Genomic DNA, 21,035 nt, shown 5'->3' with positions numbered 1-21,035 from the left:
TAATGTTTAGGGATATTGTCAACATGGGGGTTTCGAGATTTAAAACGACGTGGGTAAAGGGTGCGTGATTTGTCTAAATGTGTGCAGTATATTTGCTTTTTTGGCACGGAATAACTCTCTTTAAAATTGAATATAAATTCTGTTTTGATATCACAATTGTTCACTTTGTAATTGTTTAATATTTCAGGATGCTGAGTAAGTTGGAGTATCTTGGTGCTGGAGAAAATAATCTCACATCTCTACCTGCTGAAATAGGTAATTTTAAAGAGAGATCCTTATTGTTTATGGCAGATCGTTGTTGTTTATAGAAAAATACATCTATTACTATGCTGTAAACCAATATTCTTTAGCAGCTATTCAATGTCACAATTTCCATTTCAAAACAAATTTGTGAATCCTAACACTTAGATTAAAAAAAAACATTTCTCTCGATACAAATACATAAGGTAGAAATTAACTCACAGAGATAGATTTAATGGTCAAAATCCGTCAAAATTTGCAAGATTTACACGACTTTAAAATCGTCAAAACAGATAAATCCATGGTTTCCGCTCGATATCTTTAGTTTATTGTCCGATTTCAAGTAAATTTGGTATGATGCTTTATATCAATGAGATCTTAGATGGGTTTGATACTTGTCAAAATCCATCAATATTTGCAAGAGTTACGGGACATGATAACTTCACCTAATTCTTTAAAATATTTTAAACTGTAAATAAATATTTTTTGTGATGCTGTGCAGGCGACACATTCACTTCCATGGAATTCTTATTTTACGTGTTTTAGGTACGCTGGAGAACCTTGAGTCGCTGTACATCAGAGACTAGATATCTGTAGTTTTATTTCGGTGTTTAAGGTACGCTGGAGAACCTCGAGTTGCTGTACACCAGAGACTAGATATCTGTAGTTTTATTTCTATGTTTTAGGTGCGCTGGAGAACCTTGAGTCGCTGTGCATCAGAGACTAGATATCTGTAGTTTTATTTCGGTGTTTAAGGTACGCTGGAGAACCTCGAGTTGCTGTACACCAGAGACTATAGCTAGATATCTGTAGTTTTATTTCTATGTTTTAGGTACGCTGGAGAACCTCGAGTCGCTGTGCATCAGAGACTAGATATCTGTAGGTTTATTTCTATGTTTTAGGTACGCTGGAGAACCTCGAGTCGCTGTGCATCAGAGACTATAGATATCTGTTGTTTTATTTATATGTTTTAGGTACGCTGGAGAACCTTGAGTCGCTGTACATCAGAGACTATAGATATCTGTAGTTTTATTTCTATGTTTTAGGTTCGCTGGAGAACCTCGAGTTGCTGTACACCAGAGACTATAGATATCTGTAGTTTTATTTCTATGTTTTAGGTTGCTGGAGAACCTCGAGTCGCTGTACACCAGAGACTATAGATATCTGTAGTTTTTTCTATGTTTTAGGTACACTGGAGAACCTCGAGTCGCTGTACACAAGAGACTAGATATCTATAGTTTTATTTCTATGTTTTAGGTACACTGGAGAACCTCGAGTCGCTGTGCATCAGAGACTATAGATATCTGTAGTTTTATTTCTATGTTTTAGGTACACTGGAGAACCTCGAGTCGCTGTACACCAGAGACTATAGATATCTGTAGTTTTTAGCTCACCTGGCCCGAAGGGCCGGTGAGCTTATGTCATGGCGCGGCGTCCGTCGTCCGTCGTCCGTCGTCCGTCGTCCGTCTGTCCGTCAACATTTCCTTTAAATCGCTACTAGTCATAGAGTTCTGCATGGATTGTAACCAAATTTGGCCACAAGCATCCTTGGGGGAGGGGGAACAGAACTTGTATAAATTTTGGCTCTGACCCCCCGGGGGCAGGAGGGGCGGGGCCCAATAGGGGAAATAGAGGTAAATCCTATAAATCGCTACTTGTCCTAGAGTTCTGCATGGATTGTAACCAAATTTGGCCACAAACATCCTTGGGGGAGGGGGAACAGAACTTGTATAAATTTTGGCTCTGACCCCCCGGGGGCAGGAGGGGCGGGCCCCAATAGGGGAAATAGAGGTAAATCCTTTAAATCGCTACTTGTCCTAGAGTTCTGCATGGATTGTAACCAAAATTAGCCACAAACATCCTTGGGGGAAGGGGAACAGAACTTGTATAAATTTTGGCTCTGATCCCCCAGGGGCAAGAGGGGCGGGGCCCAATAGGGGAAATAGAGATAAATCCTTTAAATCGCTACTAGTCATAGAGTTCTGAATGGAATGTAACCAAATTTGGCCACAAACATCCTTGGGGGAAGGGGAACAGAAATTGTATAAATTTTGGCTCTGGTCCCCCGGGGGCAGGAGGGGCAGGCCCAATAGGGAAAATAGAGGTAAATCCTTTAAATCGCTACTAGTCATAGAGTTCTGAATGGAATGTAACCAAATTTGGCCACAAACATCCTTGGGGGAAGGGGAACAGAACTTGTATGAATTTTGGCTCTGGTCCCCCGGGGGCAGGAGGGGCGGGGCCCAATAGGGGAAATAGAGGTAAATCCTTTAAATCGCTACTAGTCATAGAGTTCTGAATGGAATGTAACCAAATTTGGCCAAAAACATCCTTGGGGGAAGGGGAACAGAACTTGTATAAATTTTGGCTCTGACCCCCCGGGGGCAGGAGGGGCGGGCCCCAATAGGGGAAATAGAGGTAAATCCTTTAAATCGCTACTAGTCATAGAGTTCTGAATGGAATGTAACCAAATTTGGCCACAAACATCCTTGGGGGAAGGGGAACAGAACTTGTATAAATTTTGGCTCTGACCCCCCGGGGGCAGGAGGGGCGGGCCCCAATAGGGGAAATAGAGGTAAATCCTTTAAATCGCTACTAGTCATAGAGTTCTGAATGGAATGTAACCAAATTTGGCCACAAACATCCTTTGGGGAAGGGGAACAGAAATTGTATAAATTTTGGCTCTGGTCCCCCGGGGGCAGGAGGGGCGGGGCCCAATAGGGGAAATAGAGATAAATCCTTTAAATCGCTACTAGTCATAGAGTTCTGAATGGAATGTAACCAAATTTGGCCACAAACATCCTTGGGGGAAGGGGAACAGAACTTGTATAAATTTTAGCTCTGGTCCCCCGGGGGCAGGAGGGGCGGGCCCAATAGGGGAAATAGAGGTAAATCCTTTAAATCGCTACTAGTCATAGAGTTCTGCATGGAATGTAACCAAATTTGGCCACAAACATCCTTTTTGGAAGGGGAACAGAACTTGTATAAATTTTGGCTCTGGCCCCCGGGGGCAGAACAGGTGGGGTCCAATAGGGGAAATAGAGGTAAATCCTATAAATCGCTACTTGTCCTAGAGTTTTGCTTGGTTTGTGACCAAACTTGGCCATAAACATCCTTGGGGGAAGGGGAACAGAACTTGTATAAATTTTGGCTCTGACCCCCTGGGGGCAGGAGGGGTGGGGCCCAATAGGGGATTTAGAGGATAATATTATAATTCCTTCAGAAAAGAAACAATGAACCTGTATTCAGAACATTACTTGGCATTACAAACCAAGTGAGCGATACAGGCCCTCTGGGCCTCTTGTATTTCTGTGTTTTAGGTTCGCTGGAGAACCTCAAGTCGCTGTACACCAGAGACTATAGATATCTGTAGTTTTATTTCTGTGTTTTAGGTACACTGGAGAACCTTGAGTCGCTGTACACCAGAGACTATAGATATCTGTAGTTTTATTTCTATGTTTTAGGTACACTGGAGAACCTCGAGTCGCTGTACACCAGAGACTATAGATATCTGTAGTTTTATTTCTATGTTTTAGGTACACTGGAGAACCTTGAGTCGCTGTACACCAGAGACTATGGATATCTGTAGTTTTATTTCTATGTTTTAGGTACACTGGAGAACCTTGAGTCGCTGTACACCAGAGACTAGATATCTGTAGTTTTATTTCTGTGTTTTAGGTACGCTGGAGAACCTCGAGTCGCTGTACACCAGAGACTAGATATCTGTAGTTTTATTTCTATGTTTTAGGTACGCTGGAGAACCTTGAGTCGCTGTACACCAGAGACTATAGATATCTGTAGTTTTATTTCTATGTTTTAGGTACACTGGAGAACCTTGAGTCGCTGTACACCAGAGACTATAGATATCTGTAGTTTTATTTCTATGTTTTAGGTACGCTGGAGAACCTCGAGTCGCTGTGCATCAGAGACTAGATATCTGTAGTTTTATTTCTGTGTTTTAGGTACACTGGAGAACCTCGAGTCGCTGTACATTAACGACAACCCGGATCTCCATAGTCTGCCCTATGAGCTTGTACTGTGTAGTCATTTACAGATCATGAGCATAGAAAATTGTCCACTTAGTCAGATAGCTCCTGAGATTGTCGCCAAAGGACCCTCGTTAGTTATACAGGTACGACAAAATCATTTAAAATGATAATTCTTCATGGTGAAATAATTATTTTGATGTTAATAACCAGATTTATCATTATTAAGTCATCATGTTTTTAATTTTTAAATTAAAAAAAAAAAGAAAAAAACAATTGACACATAGTACTGTTATTCCTTGCATATTGCCAGAGGTTTATCTGGAATTTATTTTATAAAATTAAAGAAAATGCCTTACTTGCTTCCTGCTAGCTCTACCTGTGTGTGTAATATTTAGGAATTTGTATAATTATTTTTCATGAATAACCTCAACATTTTACCATTATTGCTCCAACATGATATAATTATAACCGCTGCATTGAAGTTAAGGGGTGGGGGTATACTGGAATCGGGTTGTCTGTCTGTCTGTCCGTAGACACAACTTTTTCCGGTGAACTCCCCCTAAACCACTTGACGGATTTGATACATTTGGTACACAGAACCCTGACATAAAGGGGAGTTGAGTAAACTAGATAGGGTTCTACAATGTCCCCTATTAATGGAGCTATTACTAAATTTATGCAGTGGGGGGTATTGGTCGACCACTCTGGCGACAGTTCTAGTTTGATTTGGTTGTATTTAGACTCATACCAAGCTGTTCCTGTCGATATAATTTTTTTCATGCATTTTTTTCATTAGTTTTCAGTATAATAGTACAATTCACAGTACAATAACAATGAGTACAGTATATACACTGGACGAGTGTCGATATAATTTGATTCGGTTATATTTAGACTCATACCAAGCTCTCCCTGTCGATATAATTTGATTCGGTTGTAATTAGACTCGTGTTTTGCTGTTTCTGTTGCAGTATTTGAGAATCCAAAGTCCATACAATCCAATGTGAAGACTGAAGACGGTGATAAGTCATCTGTGATCTAACCATCCCCTCCTATAATCCAGGGATAGTCCACAATGTTATTTAGGTTTGGGTTGCTGCCAGACACTTATAAACCGATTGCACATATTTATATATGAAAATGAAATCGTGCAACAAAGACCCTTGACAGTCACATGCCGGATATTCTACAGACCAGCGGGATTTCATTTTTATTAATTTGCAGATATATATATATATATATATCATGGACATGTTAAAGATGATGTGTTTCTTGCAAACAGTGATGCTATACTTTGCATTAGGGATTTATTTTGTGTTGTTGTACCTGGAAACATACAAGAAATGAAAAGGTTTGGAGCAGTATAAAGATTTTAAAATGTGCCAAATGTGTTGGGACGGAGGTGTTGGACCACGACGGTTCTTGGTTGAACCTTTTTAATGCTGAGAGTGCTAAAGACGCTTGTATCGCATGTGGAAGAATGGACTGTTTGCTTTGATGACAGATATACAGTGTACATGATATAGCATTCAGGCACAAAATGCCGGAACAAGTTATCTTGGGAGCTTCGGACACTTATAACGGATACGGCTTGTTCAATTTTAGCAACACAGTACACAACTATTGTATGTTTGATTCACAAAGCTGAGAACTTTTTAGTGATCTGGTGTGATTTTATTTTAATCCTGCAATGCTGCAAAGAAGTGTTCTTTGCTTTGTACCAACCCTTGTTTCCATGAGCAAGTCTAGACGGCTTTACTGCGGCAACATGATATTGATGTTGCCCATATTTAAACAAAGCCTGAATCAGGCTCGTCTCCCTTGAAAGTAGTAATTGCTGTCAGTCAACTGAAGGTCAAAGTTGACACAACTGAAGGTGACAACTGAAGTTGACTCAGGTATGCGCTACCTAGTTCACAGCTTTGCCCAAGGCCTATTGTTCTATGAATAACTTACATTTTGAGGTAAAACATTTTTCGTTGCAATTCACAAGAAAAGTCCAAAACAGTGTGTAGGGACACTTGTTAAAGATAGACATGTAGTTGTTGTCCTTGTGAGTTAGTGATATAAAAAAATAGTCATAAAAAGTACATTATACAAATGACTTGTGACGTCGCTCCTATGTAATATGAGCTGTGTTTGTTGTTTAGCTGTGTACCGGAGACATGTTTAGACGCCTTTCCGTGTTGATGTAGAGTTCAATCAGTTGTATAGGGGGCCCAGTCTGTTCAATCCCGTAATAATATTCAAGTTAAAACTTAAAAAACAATATCCAGACTAAATTAAAATATTTTCTTGTTCAAAAAGAGGGTGATAGAATCTTATATTGGTCTGTCAAGTGGACAGGGATATCTCAACCTAGAGTAATCTTTCTATAATTGTGCAAGATTTTGGCTAGGCAGCATAAGGCATGCAGAGTGTTGACCAGCCAAAATCTTATATGATTATAAGACATTATAATTACTCCAGTCCAGTCAGCAAATTATTTGGTTTGTAAGCTGAATAAAAGCAGTTTCATTTTGTTAATAAAATAGTAAATGCTTGCTCTTGTAAAAATTATTTCTACCATAATACAATTTTATATTGGTATACATTGAATAGAAATTTTGTGTTGACAGGAAGTGAATTACTATTAGGTGTAGTTTGAGGAATATAGAAAGTTTCAGTTTTCCACCTTTTAAAGTATTGTTGTTGACAGTTACTTAAAGTTAAACCCAGAACTATTTAAAAAATAGAAGCATTTAGATTTGGTTTGTTTAAGCATTTACTGCTCTCATTTTTAATGTTATTTTTAGAAACCAAAAAATATACTCTTTTATACCAACTTTTTGTGTCGAGAGAGAAATTTTCCTCAAAGGCTACATGCATTTAGATTTTAAAGCTTTATGTACAAGTAATACTTAAAGGTGATTTCAAAGGTTGAAAATTTTGTTTAAATTATTTTGTTGATGTAGATGGAGTGATATAAGTGATGAAATTCTGTGGATGTATAAAGTGGAATGAATTGTCTGTATTCTAATATCAAATATATAATGATGAAACTGGAATCCTTATCGCACTTGTCATTCCTGGACTTTTGAGGTAGCACTTTTCAGTTTGATTCTAATGTGGGAAATTCAGATACTCTTTAGCGGTTAAATTTTGCTGGTATTTTTAATTTATTTTTGCTATATTCACATTTTTTTCTGAAATCTGTGAATTCTTATCATATAAACACTAGCGAAATATTCAGAAATACAGTAACGTACCTAAGAATGATAGCTGAAAGAATTGTAGGAATTAGTGAACCGTGAAATTTAACCTCTGGGAATTCAAATATGCTCCGCATATAGGAAACTGCAAATATTGACCCTGTTGAATTGAAAGTGCTATACGGTAATTCTGTAGATAGTGACACAAGATGCAGTAGACTTTCTCAAGATTTGTTTATACAAGGCAGAAGCTAACATTTTGAAAATGAGACTGAGACTAGGACAATGAATACTGCTAGACGTCTTTGCATATTACTGAGTTATCTCCCTTGCAGATAAGTATCCATTTCGACGTCATTATTTTTTTTAGCAAAATTCACATCTTTTCTGAAAAGTATGATGTTTTACTCGATCAATACCTACCCACAAGGGCAGACAACTCTAATATGGAAACACAGAATAACTGACAAGAGAATTCTATAATGTTATCTTATGCTGATTGATTTAACTTATATGTGAAATATCATGTTACCCATCAGTTTGGTATCGATTATTTATTTTTCATATATACTGCTTCCTTTTTTGAGCATTTTGATACTTTCAGTGAGCATGTCATGTTTGAACCTATCGTGATGAAAATATTGTTGATAATTGTAGCGGGATTTTACTGCCAACCTGCAGGTAGTCAGTTTGTGAACCCATTCAGACATTTTCAATTAATTGGACCTCTAAATTATAACTTTGATCTTATTTCTACTATTACATAATCTATCAGTCATTTAAATTTGAAATTCTGTGAGAAACTTTCATAACTATATGACAATGATTATGGTAATAATATATAGTAAAAATACTATATAATAAAATTTGGTCAGTATTTATAGTTTAAATCAGAATGTTATCTTCAACTGAATAACAGATCACACACCTTAGATATATTGATAGAACAACATGACAAAATTGTTTTTACTTACTGCATTATGTATTTTTGGTTTTGAGTTCTTCCATTTCTGAAGTTTAAACCGAAATAAGGGATACTAGTCTTATTTTCTCCATCTGTCTGTCAAACTTTATAACTGTACAGCTATAGCTATTCCATTTTTATAAATAATTGAATTTTATTCAAATTTTGTATTAAACATGGCTATATGCTATATAGCCAACCAATCAAATGTCAGCTATAACAGAGCAAAAGCACAGGGACCTGACACAAAAATTTTAACAAACAGTATACATTTAAATATATTATAGTACCATAATAAATATATATGTATATTGATGGTTAAAAATTTTGTGCCAGGTCCCTGTGATAAAAAGAAGAGTTATATCCACATAATATTGTTTTGAAGTTTTAATATACAAGATCTGCAGCAGGTTAATTATTAACGATTTTCTTCTATTTAAACACCTTAAACTTATCCACATTTGATTGGAAGCTTTATATTTAGTTGCATGTCTTTGTCACTTGGTAAACCAAAACATGTATTGACAGCGGACAATATTAATTTCACACAGTTTAATTAATATGAACTTCAGGATACAGTAATTAAACCAACTTATTTTCTTATGCAATTTTATTTTGTGTATTTTATAGGCAATGAGAAATCACAAATGTAATTTGTTGTGTAAAGGTTTCTAATACAGGTGAAGTAGAACTGAAGAGGTCTTGGTCTCGAAATCAGATAGTTGTGAAAAAGTGGTTATGTGTGGAAACACGAAATTAAGTCACCCAGAAAATAACTTGATTTACTATAATATAACATAGTGTCATCGAAATTTAGTTTAAGCAATTTTTTCCTGAATCAACTACCAAAAATAGCTGATTTCAGGTAAGAGAATCGATAATTTATAAATATTTAGGATTCTTTGATACTGTTATCCTCAGCATTTTATGTCTTTTGTTATTTTTAGGTTTTATGTACTTGTAATTTATGTTCATATTTCTGTATCCCTTGTCAATTCAAGTACAGTTTGATCAGTACAGTGGACCTCCAGTAATACGGACGCTGATAGTCTGGAAAGCTTGCCGTCCAGACGAAAATGTTAGTTACAGGATGACCGTGAGCCCAATAATCTGGACACTAATAGTCCAGAGAGCTCGCAGTCCGGACGAAAATGTCCGGGACCGGATTACCGTAAGGTTACATATTGACTAAGATCACAGAATTCACAAATAAGTCCAAACTATTTACGCTAGGAATGAAGTGTCTGGATTATCGAGGGTTCACTGTAAATATTTTTTGTCTGATTTTGCCAAAGATTCATACATTATAAACATTTTGAGCCATGAAATGGTATTAATCAACATGCTGTGACAAAGTGATTTTTGTCTAATTTTGTGTCACTTTTTCTTTATCTTTATTATTATAGTTGTCTCAGCATTTATGAAAAGCCCGATCTATATATATATATATACACAGTTAGTACAAAGTTTTGTGAACGGAGAAACTTTTCAGCTAAATATTTATCACGCATCTTCATTTGTATTATCATACTTTGTGCCATTATAAATGAAATTTCCAAAGCTGAGGCCATTCTACTAACAAATCATGTGTTTTGTATAGAAATATGCTATGAATTAAGTTGTTAAAAAGCCAAAATGAAATCTTCTTAAATAAAATTTCCAGATTTTCAAAACATTAGCAAGTGCATCAGCTGCTATTTAAGCTCTGCAGTAACAGTCTGGATAATAGACTAGAAAAGGAAAAAATTGTCCTGATCGACAAGTCTAAAATATTTTGGTTATGGGTAAGATGATATGGTCAAATAAACATGCGGTGCTCTTAAAGGAATGAGGGCATGCAGTTAGTGGGGATAATTACATATACATGTAATTTCTACCACATTATATCGTGTTATTCCACTCTAAGGCCATTGTATAAATGTGCTGGGTATTGGATAAATATATTGCTATATCACTCGTGGAACTTTTCAGGTCTTTTGATTGGCCGTAATATAATCAATTATCCAAAAGATTTAACCATTCAATTTCACCATGGGTGCAATACAGAATGATATAGCTGATGCAGAAAACATGGCAGAACTTGCTTCGTCTTGCATATATATGTTAAATAACATATTTATTTATTGCTGTTATTGAGCAATTATATTTTACCGTCAAATTTATAGGAAGGATAGGTTTATATGCTATGATTTAGTTGGTCAGTTATGCTTCCTTAATAAGTATATCTTTGATGTGTGTGCAGACCCATTGATATAGGTAGAATCTCCTGATACACTCTGGCGTTGTTCTGTCCTATGGACAATTTATTTTTTTTACAAGGGAGACTACAAAATGGATATATCAAAGTAAAATGATGTTATATCTTCATAACATGAAACAGTGAACTGAATATATATATATTGTAATCTGTAATTTTGTATCGAAGAAAAGATGAAAAATACAAGAGAACTAGTTCAGTGTTGTCCTTGACACTATGTGTTAATTTTCCAGAATAAGGAAGTATGTTAGTACTATTGTATTGGTACACTTGCTGTATTTAACCCTATAAGTGTCCAGGGTAGTTATAAAATTGAAAAATAAAGGGGCGTAAAATAGGACCAAATTTTGGCTAACATTTCACAAAATTATTGCACTGAGTAAGCCATTAACTAATTTACAAAAGAAAACAAGAAAGAAACCTTCACAATTGTCATAGTTTCAGTCTGTATTTAAGTCAGTGTAAGTGGAATTGAGGCCTCCAAAAGAGAGAGGGATGGGGCGTTTATTGGGTCGAATATGGTATATTTTCTTTTTTTCTGAGAAAAAGGTTATGTTCTGGTTGTATGATCAGAGTTCAAGTTTCACGTAAAATGTATTTATGTTCTAGTAAATTCTAGTAATTCTTGTGAATAGGGAACTCTGACTAATAAATTTCCTGGTCAAAAAAAATATATTCCTGATTTCGTTCTATACTTAACTCATACACCCCTGAAATTTCTCAATGGACTGTTCTAGTCCTTGATTTGGAAGAGTCTAAATGTGTCTTCAGGGGTTAACAAGTTAGTATATTTCAACTACAATCTACATTATATTGAAACTTGTTCGGATGAAAAGTGTTTGACTTTGGTTTGTGTATCATTAAGCTTGTTTAATGATGTTTGATTCAGCAGAGCCATCAAAAATTATCCTTTAAACTCTGGCAACTTTTCTACAAATAAAGAAATATGAAGAATGTGTAAATATTATAATGATTTAATTGAAAGGATAAGATTTTCTTTGTGCCCCATGCATCATTATGCTATTTTTCTGCTAGACATGTTTTCAAGTTGACTCGACAGTCACCAAACTTTGTACTGATGTCTTTTCTTGCTTAACATGCCAACAGTTTTAACATTATAGCTGGTATCCCTGACTTCTCCGTGAAATATTGGCGTGCGTTTTATCAATGGAACAGTACTATAGTATTTATTGTTATTTTTGTATGCAGGAAATAAATTCAGCATGTAACTGCATCATTTTCATTGTTATTAAACATTTAAAACTCTAATTGTGTTTTCTTATTAATGCGAGATGCTTTTCTGTTTAGGTCATCTGACCCGAAAGGTCAGGATGACCTATTGTCATCATGCACCGTCCGTCGTCCTGCGCGCCGTCCGCGTCATTCAAATGACTTCTTCTCAATAACCGAAAGGCCCAGGGTACTGATATTTGGCGTGTAGCATGCTGGGACAAAGGGCTACCAAGTTTGTTCAATTGAATGACCTTGACTCAAGGTCACAGGGGTCAAAAAGGCTAAAATCTTTAAACAACTTCTTCTCAAGAACCAGTAAGCCCAGGGTACTGATATTGGGCATGTAGTATGCTGGGATGAAGGGCTACCAAGTTTGTTCAAATGAATGACCTTGATCTTTATTCAAGGTCACAGGGGTCAAAAAGGCTAAAATCTTTAAACAACTTCTTCTCAAGAACCAAAAGGCCCAGGGTACTGATATTTGGCCTGTAGCATGCTGGGATGAAGGGCTACCAATTTTGTTCAAATAAATGACCCTGACCTTCATTCAAGGTCACAGGGGTCAAATAGGCTAAAAATCCTTTAAACAACTTCTTGTGAATAACTAAGAGGCCTAGAGACCTGATATTGGGCCCATAACATGCTTGTATGAAGGGCTATCAAGTTTGTTCAAATGACCTTGATCTTAATTCAAGATCACAGGGGTCAAAAAGGCTAAAATCTTTAAACAACTTCTTCTCAAGAACCAGTAAGCCCAAGGTACTAATATTGGGCATGTAGTATGCTGGGATGAAGGGCTACCAAGTTTGTTCAAATGAATGACCTTGATCTTTATTCAAGGTCACAGGGGTCAAAAAGGCTAAAATCTTTAAACAACTTCTTCTCAAGAACTAAACGGCCCAGGATACTCATATTGGGCCTGCAGCACGCTGGGATGAAGGGCTACCAAGTTTGTTCAAATGAATGACCTTGACCTTCATTGAAGGTCACAGGGGTCAAATATGTTAAAAAATTTTAATGACTACATTGTGTTGTGCTAATAGTCAGATGACCGTTAAGGCCCATTGGCCTTTTGTTTCAAGAAGAATAATTCTTGTACTAACGATCAACCGTTCATGATGAAATTTTGAGCCAACATCATTTACATAAATGAGACAACTATGTTTTTCTTCTTCCTTTGAGATGCAAGTTCAAATCCCATGTGGGGCAGTAGCAAGGTACTGACCACTGGTCAGTAGTTTTTCTCGTGGTACTCTGGCTTTCATCCACCAACAAATCTGGCACATCACTCATGACCCTGGCTGTTAAAAGGACGTTAAACTAATAAAAGCCAAATCTTCCAGATTGCAGTCATCATTATGGGGTTGATAAAAAAATAAGGGTGCTATAGGTATTGCATAATACAGAGTTATCTGCCCTTGCAGGTAGGTATTGATTGTGGCGTCATATGCATGTGTTTGTGAGCTATGGTAATATTTTTCGGGAAAACATGCAAAACAATGTGATCAAAGCCAACAAAGTTATGACGCCACAAGGGATACCTACTCGCAAGAGAGCTAACTCTGTTGTAAACAAGGTGGCAGTCTAGGGAGAATAAGAGTGTTCTAAACTCTTTCCCAAATAGGGACCTAAGATTCAAATTTAATGTACAAAATGAGGACCTACAATTCAAGTTGGATGTACCAAATATGGATGTACATTTCAAGTTACATGTACCAAATAAGGATCAACAGTTCAAGTTAAAGGTACCAAATTAACACGGATCAACATTTCAAGTTGAATGTACCAAATAAGACCTACAGTTCAAGTGGAATGTACCAAATAAGGACCAACAGTTCAAATTGAATGTACCAAATAAGGACATACTATTCAAATTGAAGGTACCAAATAAATTGAGATAATTTGTTATAAAACACGTGCACTACGGAAGATTAGAGTTAATCATGAGTATTTTCCAGCAGTTATTTCTGCAAAAGGCCTGGCAGTTTTCACGCAACATGTCCAAAAACATTTTTTGAGTTGACATAGATCGGCAAATTATCGCATTTCAAAACGGACATACCAGCTGTAATATGTAATAGTATATGTAATGCAGCAAGGTCACGTGTGAATTACAGGCATTAGGGTTTTGGAATTACATGTTACAATATTGATATACAATATCGGATTTAGAATTAATGAATTATTAATGTCATACTCACTGACGATCTCATGAACTTTGATGATCCCGGATTTTTAAATTCCATGCAGTAACACTTTGAGATATAGGTAAAATATGCCGCTATTATTAAACGCCTAAGGGGCATTAAATATAATTTTACTTTAAAACGTCTCTCGGTTAGGCTGCAGTTATCGCAACTAGACAATTCCTTATTTCTGTTACCATATAGTCTTTTGAAAAAACGGAAACGTGGAATTCATTGGTGCATAAAAGCTATAGTCAGTTTTAAAACACATAGTCAGTTTTAAAACACGTTTTTTTTTTTTTTTTTTCATAGTATGATGCTGTTTTTGCGTCCGGAAGTTGTAAATATTTTTCATTTCAGCGAGTTGTGATGCCGCACATCAATTATGTGCAATCTTTATCGCATATCGCACATTTGCATACACGATCTACGCACATGTTATTGGTTGCATTCACAGGGACCTGGCACGAAAAATTTTAAACTAAGAGTATACATTTATATATATTATAGTAATGTATATATGTATACTCTTAGTTTAAAAATTTTCGTGCCAGGTCCCTGTGGTTGCATTTGCTAAATTATTTACATTGGTCAATAATTCTTGATTACATATATATTTTATAAAAGTACTGAAGACTGTAAAAACCAGCTTACATATCCATCCCTATCTGTAGATTCATTACCAAATATACATTATTATATAATTAAATTTTCATTTTCGGTGTTTTGACAACTCTCTTTTATGTGCGCGCAATATCTTATTAAAATAAGCCTACATACAAAACCTAGTGTATAATGGCGAGCATTTAAATCGGACCTTAAAAAAGGTACCATTCGTCGGCGGTTGAGCATCTTTAATGTGTCTATAATTGTATATCCAGGAACAGCTATACTTTATGTTGCGTTTTAGCACAGGAGCTTGACGTTCTGTCAATAATATATACAAATGTAGTATAGATATATAAAAATATTACTATACAAGTTTTTTTTAATATATATTTATACTTTACATTATTGACAGAACGTCAAGATCCTGTGATTTTAGCTTTTAATAAGAAAAAAAACTTCCCCAGAAAAACCACAGAGATTAGCAATTGTGCCATTTTTACGATCGGCAGATATGTGCCCCGGGACGGTTTTTTCCCCTATTCATGATAACTCTGGTATCTCTACATAGTAGTTCAATAAATTTTAGATGATGTTTATGAAGCTACATAGTAGTTCAATAAATTTTAGATGATGTTTATGAAGTATAAATAATAATTTAACTTATACAGTACGTATAACAATAAAAGAAAAATGCAATTTCGGTTTTGAATGTAAGATTAAAAAAAATATAGTAAAAAAGATTTAATAGAATAATATTTGTAGCAGCTTAGAAACTAAAAAACGGTTCATATCAGACACTGATAATGCTTAAACTTAACATATTTGCAAAAGTAAAATGAATAAATAAACTCAAAAGTGGTGAGCTATGGGAAACTGATGATATTTATCAAGGTCCATTTACCATTAGCAAAGGCAGGGAAGGAGTTTCCAATTTCTTTATTTCTGGATACACGTTTCATTTTCATTTTTTGTCAAGTCATACTTAGTTTTCTTTCATATACATAGATTTATCTATAATAAAAATAACAAAAACAAATGAGAGGAAAAATAAGAACATATAAAAGTTGATAAGCTCACTTTGAATGGGTTTGCATGTTTTTATAATTTTGTTCAGTTACTCATAAAACATTTGTTTATTTGCTTATTTAAAATGGAGTAAAATTTCAACGTTCTGCTTTTAACAAATTGAAGCGAAATAGTTATCTTATAACTATCACCATGTGCACTTGCACGACTGTCTATTGCCCATGAGAGGAATTCGGAGTTATCGTTCCTGGTGTAGCAATTCACCGGAAGTAGCCCTTGTGACTTCCTTTTCCGTTAGGGACATTTTGACGATTGGTGCAACCTATCTTGGTCGTGTCCAAAAGCCGGACTCATCCAACACCTTTCGCCGATTTAGACGTTGAGACCGAGTTAAAAAAGTAGCAAAATGCCTCCTAAATTTGATCCAACTGCGATCAAAGTCGGTAAGAAGGACAGACTGATTTTTTTTCAGTTCGATGTGAAACATCTATTTCACGTGTTGACATCGAAGAGTTCGTTGACGTGGTAGGTAAACGGCAATGATAAGATGTTTAATAAAATCCTTATAAGCCCCTATGGTTTGTAGATTGTTATCGTATATAAAGTTACATGAATTAATATCGATTGACAATGTCACATTCGTCTGATCTTATTAAGCACTGAGTGGCCACTGATAGTCTAGTGCGACGTCACCAGTTTCGACGAACATGATGATAGTTTGATTGACATTTATGCACAGGGATTTGACGTTCTGAAGCCTGCATGACGTATTTATATGATATATAGAGGATCTTACATGAGTGGCTATAGTATATGATATGAAATTTATCATCCTAGTTCTGACAACAATTAGATATGCCACAAGCCTTAAGGCGAGTGCCATATCATTATTTGATAAACTTCATATTACATAGTCACGAGTGTAAGATTGTTTTTAATCACACAACTTTTAGCAGTAGAAGTATAAGTAAAACTTACATTTCGTCGATATAAAACCGTAGAAATGTGGCTCGGATGTGACGTTTCCGTCTCCTGAGACAATCATGCCAAGTCATTTAGATTTTGACGTCTAAACTAAGTGTGACGTCACCATAGTGTTATTACACAGGTCTTCGCTATTTATGACATGACTGGACGGACCAGTTATGTGATAAATAATTAGTATTTAGAACATCAAACTCCTGTGATTATATACAGAAGTTAGAACGTCAAACTCCTGTGCTCAAGTGTATAACTTGTTTCCCACTGAAGTATAATACCTCAATTAAGGTATTTTAATATTCCCAGTAGGTGCACATAATGTTAATTACCTTGCATAACACCAATGGAGTATCTGTGTAGATATGTTAATGATGTATACCTCACAGGTATTTTAGTAAGAAAAGATTCACTTCTAAGTTATAAACCATTAGAGGTTTGTGCAAGTTTTGTGCAAATGAGTCAAATGTATACCTCGCGTGTACTTAAGTAATAAAAGTGTAAATTAAAAGTTATTGTTATAATTCATTAGAGGTTTGTGCAAGTTTTGTTCAGATCGGTCAAACTGAAAAATAATTTAGCAGATAAAATGAAAAGCTAAGTCACTAAAAACATGATTACCACTATAGTGGTGGGCCTATTTTCGAAATTTTGACACAATTGACCAAACCTCTTTGCGGGTCGTTTTTTATCAAAAGTAAGTTACAATGGGAGTGATTTAGAAAAAATAGAAAAAGGTTGTTTAAAAGTAAAATAACTTCACATCCTTGTATCCAATTTTAATAGAAAATTGATTGGTTTATGTTGTCTGATAAATCAATAAATAATTTCCATACAATTCCCATCACTAGTAGTCTCCATCTACTCCCTTTCTGCTATATATAATAACCTAGGCAGCCTGTTTTTACTTTTAGTCTGTATAATGCATACTGAGTTGTATTAAACAATGTCCTGTTTGACTTTTCAGTGTACGTGAAGGCTGTGGGAGGTGAAGTACCAGCAACATCATCCCTGGCTCCAAAGATTGGTCCACTCGGTTTGGTAAGTAAATAGGAATTTTTCTAGCCTATAGTCACGGCAGAATTTGTCACTAGTTTGTGATTTAAAGAAAAGAATATAGTTGGAACTACCAAAAATGAATGTTTTGATTTTTCTGCAACCTGTAAGCAAGATTTCACTTTATTTTAATTAGTTGTGTTTTCCTTCCGGAATGATGCAACAGTTTCATGCAAAAGTTGGGCTAACATTTAAACAAGACTGAGTATATATACCAATATGGAATTTTTCTTCTGGAACATTATAAGATCATTCAGTGTATTTAACAATGTTGATTTTGCTTTTGAAATGTTGTTCATTAATTTTATAACATTGCTCCTTTTCTCCTTTAGTCCCCAAAGAAAATTGGTGACGACATCTCCAAAAGCACCCAGGAGTGGAAGGGACTGAAGATTACCGTGAAGTTGGTCGTCCAGAACCGTCAGGCCAAGGTAGAAGTTGTGCCAAGCGCATCTTCTCTGGTGATCAAAGCCCTCAAGGAGCCCCCAAGGGACAGGAAGAAGGTGAAACATGGTAAGATTCAGGGGATTAACTAACAATACTTTCATCTGCTTGACAAATTTAATTCTACCTGCTTCAATCTAATTAGACTTGTAATTCTTCTCAACTAAAATCCTCTACGATACGCTGCAATACAAGATCTAACAACTCTCTATTGGGGGTCACCTCGGCATGACCCCTATGATTAGCCAATCAGCATGTTGTCTCTGAAATCTTAGGTATGGTTGAATCTGTTGGAAGAATAAACAACTTCTAGAAAGTTTCAACTTTAGGGCGGGGATCGTACTGAATGACCCCAAGTTTAGAGATCTTGTATTGGAGCGTATCTTATAATTAGTGGAATTAAAAATCTAACCTTAATTTAATTAGATGTTTACTTAATGAAATCTGTCTTCCCTCTCATTTGACAAAAAGTTTTCTATCTACTTTATAAATGTTTAAATTGCAAATAATCGATATGTTTGCTGGGGATCGAATAGGAATAACTCTAATCTGAAAATAAAATCATAATCTCTGGAAGGTGGACTTTATTCAAAGAGGGTAAGTAGAAAAGGCAGAGGAGAAAAAAACATTTTTGAATGCTCAGTTAGAAGTTGTCCAAATTCTGCTGTTCTATCGGGGAAATTGAATATGTTTAAAGACCATTGAAATGCTTTAATACCCGTGTGATAATAGAGATGAAGTTTCACATTCAATGACTTAATCTCTAAATAAGAATTGATTGGAAGATGAAATAATTCAGTCCTAGGTGCCGAAATTCCAATAGATTTCATATGTATTTTATTATTCATTGTGAATCCTGTACAATATAAGCATTAATTACTTTTGATTTCCAGTTAAACATAATGGCAACATCAGCATGGACGAAATCATCAGGATTGCTCGTATCATGAGGCCCAGGAGTATGGCCAGGAACTTAGCCGGAACCTGTAAGGAAATTCTTGGCACTGCCCAGTCTGTTGGCTGTTCTGTGGAGAAATGCCCTCCTCATGACGTCATCGACAAAATCAACAGTGGTGAAATCGAAGTCCCCGATGTAAGTCACATTTCTAGATTATCTGATTGATTACTTAATTGATCTTAAAATCAATATTGCGTGGATTCTAGATGATAATCAGGTGACATTGACAAGCTTAATTTAGTTTCTATAAGAAATTGATCTATAATTTCCTTTCCATAATTGATTATAATCATTAGAATTTATGTTCTATTTCCATCCATCAGACCCATTATAGATAAATTATGAGTTTGAGCTATTTTATAATATAAGATTGAGCTGTTTAATATTATGAAAATTGTGCTTTGCTAAATCAATCTTTATATTGTAGTTGCATTTCAGTTGGTATAAAACTAATTCATACTTTTCTTCTTTTTCAGGAGTAAACCAAGCAAAGATACTTTTACATTAAAACAAAAGACCACTGTACTGGAAATCTTCTAGTTTTCTGTTGAACAAATCTGTACCAAGTACAAAACTAGTCTGTGACTACAAATTACATATACCATATTTGATCCAATAAGTGCCCTTTGCCTTAAAGATGCTCCACCGCTGACAAATGGTATTTTTTCACTATCAAAAACAAGATCAGGCGATTTAGTATTTCTCTTCAGTTACAAAAGTTTCTTTCTTTACACCATTACTACCATTGAAAAGTTTGAGCTTCTAATTTTACTTATTTTACTTAAAGATAAAAATATTAGAAATAATTAATTGCATCCCGAAAAAATTCCGTGGCACTATGTTCTTTATACAATGAAGTTATCCTGCGCATGCACCAAAAGCAACATGAATTGTTTTATATTATTTTTTGTGTTAATGATACATATATATACACGATTAAACACCAATTGTTGTTCAAATGATGAGTACCATTTTTGGTCTGTCGGCGGTGGAGCATCTTTAATGAAAGCACTATTATTGTGACCTTAAGATCTTTCAAAAAAAAATCTTCAACTGTATATTTTCAGTTTGTTTATCCAAATTAAACAAGTGTTCAATAGTAAAATTGATGCATTGAAAAGGGGAGAAGAGTGCTTATTTAATGGAATATGGTTTAAGTATTGTTGTAGTGTATGCTATGTGCAATTTTGAAAAGATGATGTTGGTCATGAGCCATCCTTGATACTTTCGTAGTTACTTTCATTGTCGCATTATCCACCCCAGGCCTATCTTGTAGTAAAACCGGAGGCAGTTTTGGAGAAAAATATTCGACCAGCAGAACTTCTTTCAGAGCCAACACCCATTATTGGATTCTTTTGATGTACATCAAAGGACCAAATTAATCATTCATCGGTTGTCCCAGCCTGAGTCTCAGTTTTGTCACGACACAGTCAAAAGATGGACAGTAAATAACAACTGGATGGATAATCAAACGCCTGTGTCAGGTTGTTTAAAAGGTGACTGGTTTAATCTAGTGATTAGGGACATATTCATTTCTCTTTGCTGTAAAATCAGTGATTTCAGATTATATCTTTCATCAAAGTAAACAAGCAGATATAGTATTGAAATTTATAAGAATCATTTGAAGTTAGTGTTAAAAGAAATGATTTTATCTTAATTTGAAAATTATTTTTTTGTGAAATATTTGAAAATCATTGTCACTGATTAGCCTTTTCACCTTTTGAACAACTGCTTTGGTCTGGACAGACCCCAACTGGTTCTGATTGTTGGATGGCACCTTATAAAAAGAGGCCCAATGGGGCCTTAAGTTATCTGGACTACCTTGGCAATAGTCGTTTGGGAAATTAGTTAGATATGGTCTCATCAGTCATGGTGGCCATCTTTGATTTAGGATCAACCAGAGATGT

The 21,035-nt window shown here is 35.5% G+C and overlaps 2 protein-coding genes across 3 annotated transcripts in view; both read left to right on the top strand.

Moving 5' to 3' along the window:
- LOC138330156 (leucine-rich repeat protein SHOC-2-like) overlaps positions 1-11,907 on the top strand; it is a 28,971-nt gene extending 17,064 nt beyond the window's left edge. Inside the window, exons 15-17 of one of the 2 annotated variants that reach the window (XM_069277575.1) lie at positions 188-255; positions 4,203-4,372; positions 5,198-11,907. In XM_069277575.1, coding sequence (XP_069133676.1) covers positions 188-255; positions 4,203-4,372; positions 5,198-5,233 — 274 coding nt within the window. In that variant the 3' untranslated portion in view covers positions 5,234-11,907. Of the gene's footprint in view, positions 1-187; positions 256-1,427; positions 1,484-4,202; positions 4,373-5,197 lie in introns of those variants that run through there. The other variant, XM_069277576.1, reaches the window with a different exon arrangement.
- A 4,061-nt stretch (positions 11,908-15,968) lies between these two features.
- Positions 15,969-19,653, top strand: LOC138330155 (large ribosomal subunit protein uL11-like). The gene is made up of 5 exons (XM_069277574.1): positions 15,969-16,135; positions 17,638-17,711; positions 18,059-18,239; positions 19,064-19,263; positions 19,605-19,653. The coding sequence occupies exons 1-5, from the start codon at positions 16,099-16,101 to the stop codon at positions 19,608-19,610; spliced, it is 498 nt and encodes a 165-aa protein (XP_069133675.1). The 5' UTR covers positions 15,969-16,098; the 3' UTR covers positions 19,611-19,653.
- Positions 19,654-21,035: the final 1,382 nt, after the last annotated feature.

Source organism: Argopecten irradians, chromosome 8, assembly GCF_041381155.1.
Source record: "Argopecten irradians isolate NY chromosome 8, Ai_NY, whole genome shotgun sequence".
Lineage (NCBI taxonomy): Eukaryota > Metazoa > Mollusca > Bivalvia > Pectinida > Pectinidae > Argopecten > Argopecten irradians.
The sequence above is the reverse complement of the archived record's forward strand: the minus strand, read 5'-3'. Positions and strand labels throughout refer to the sequence as shown.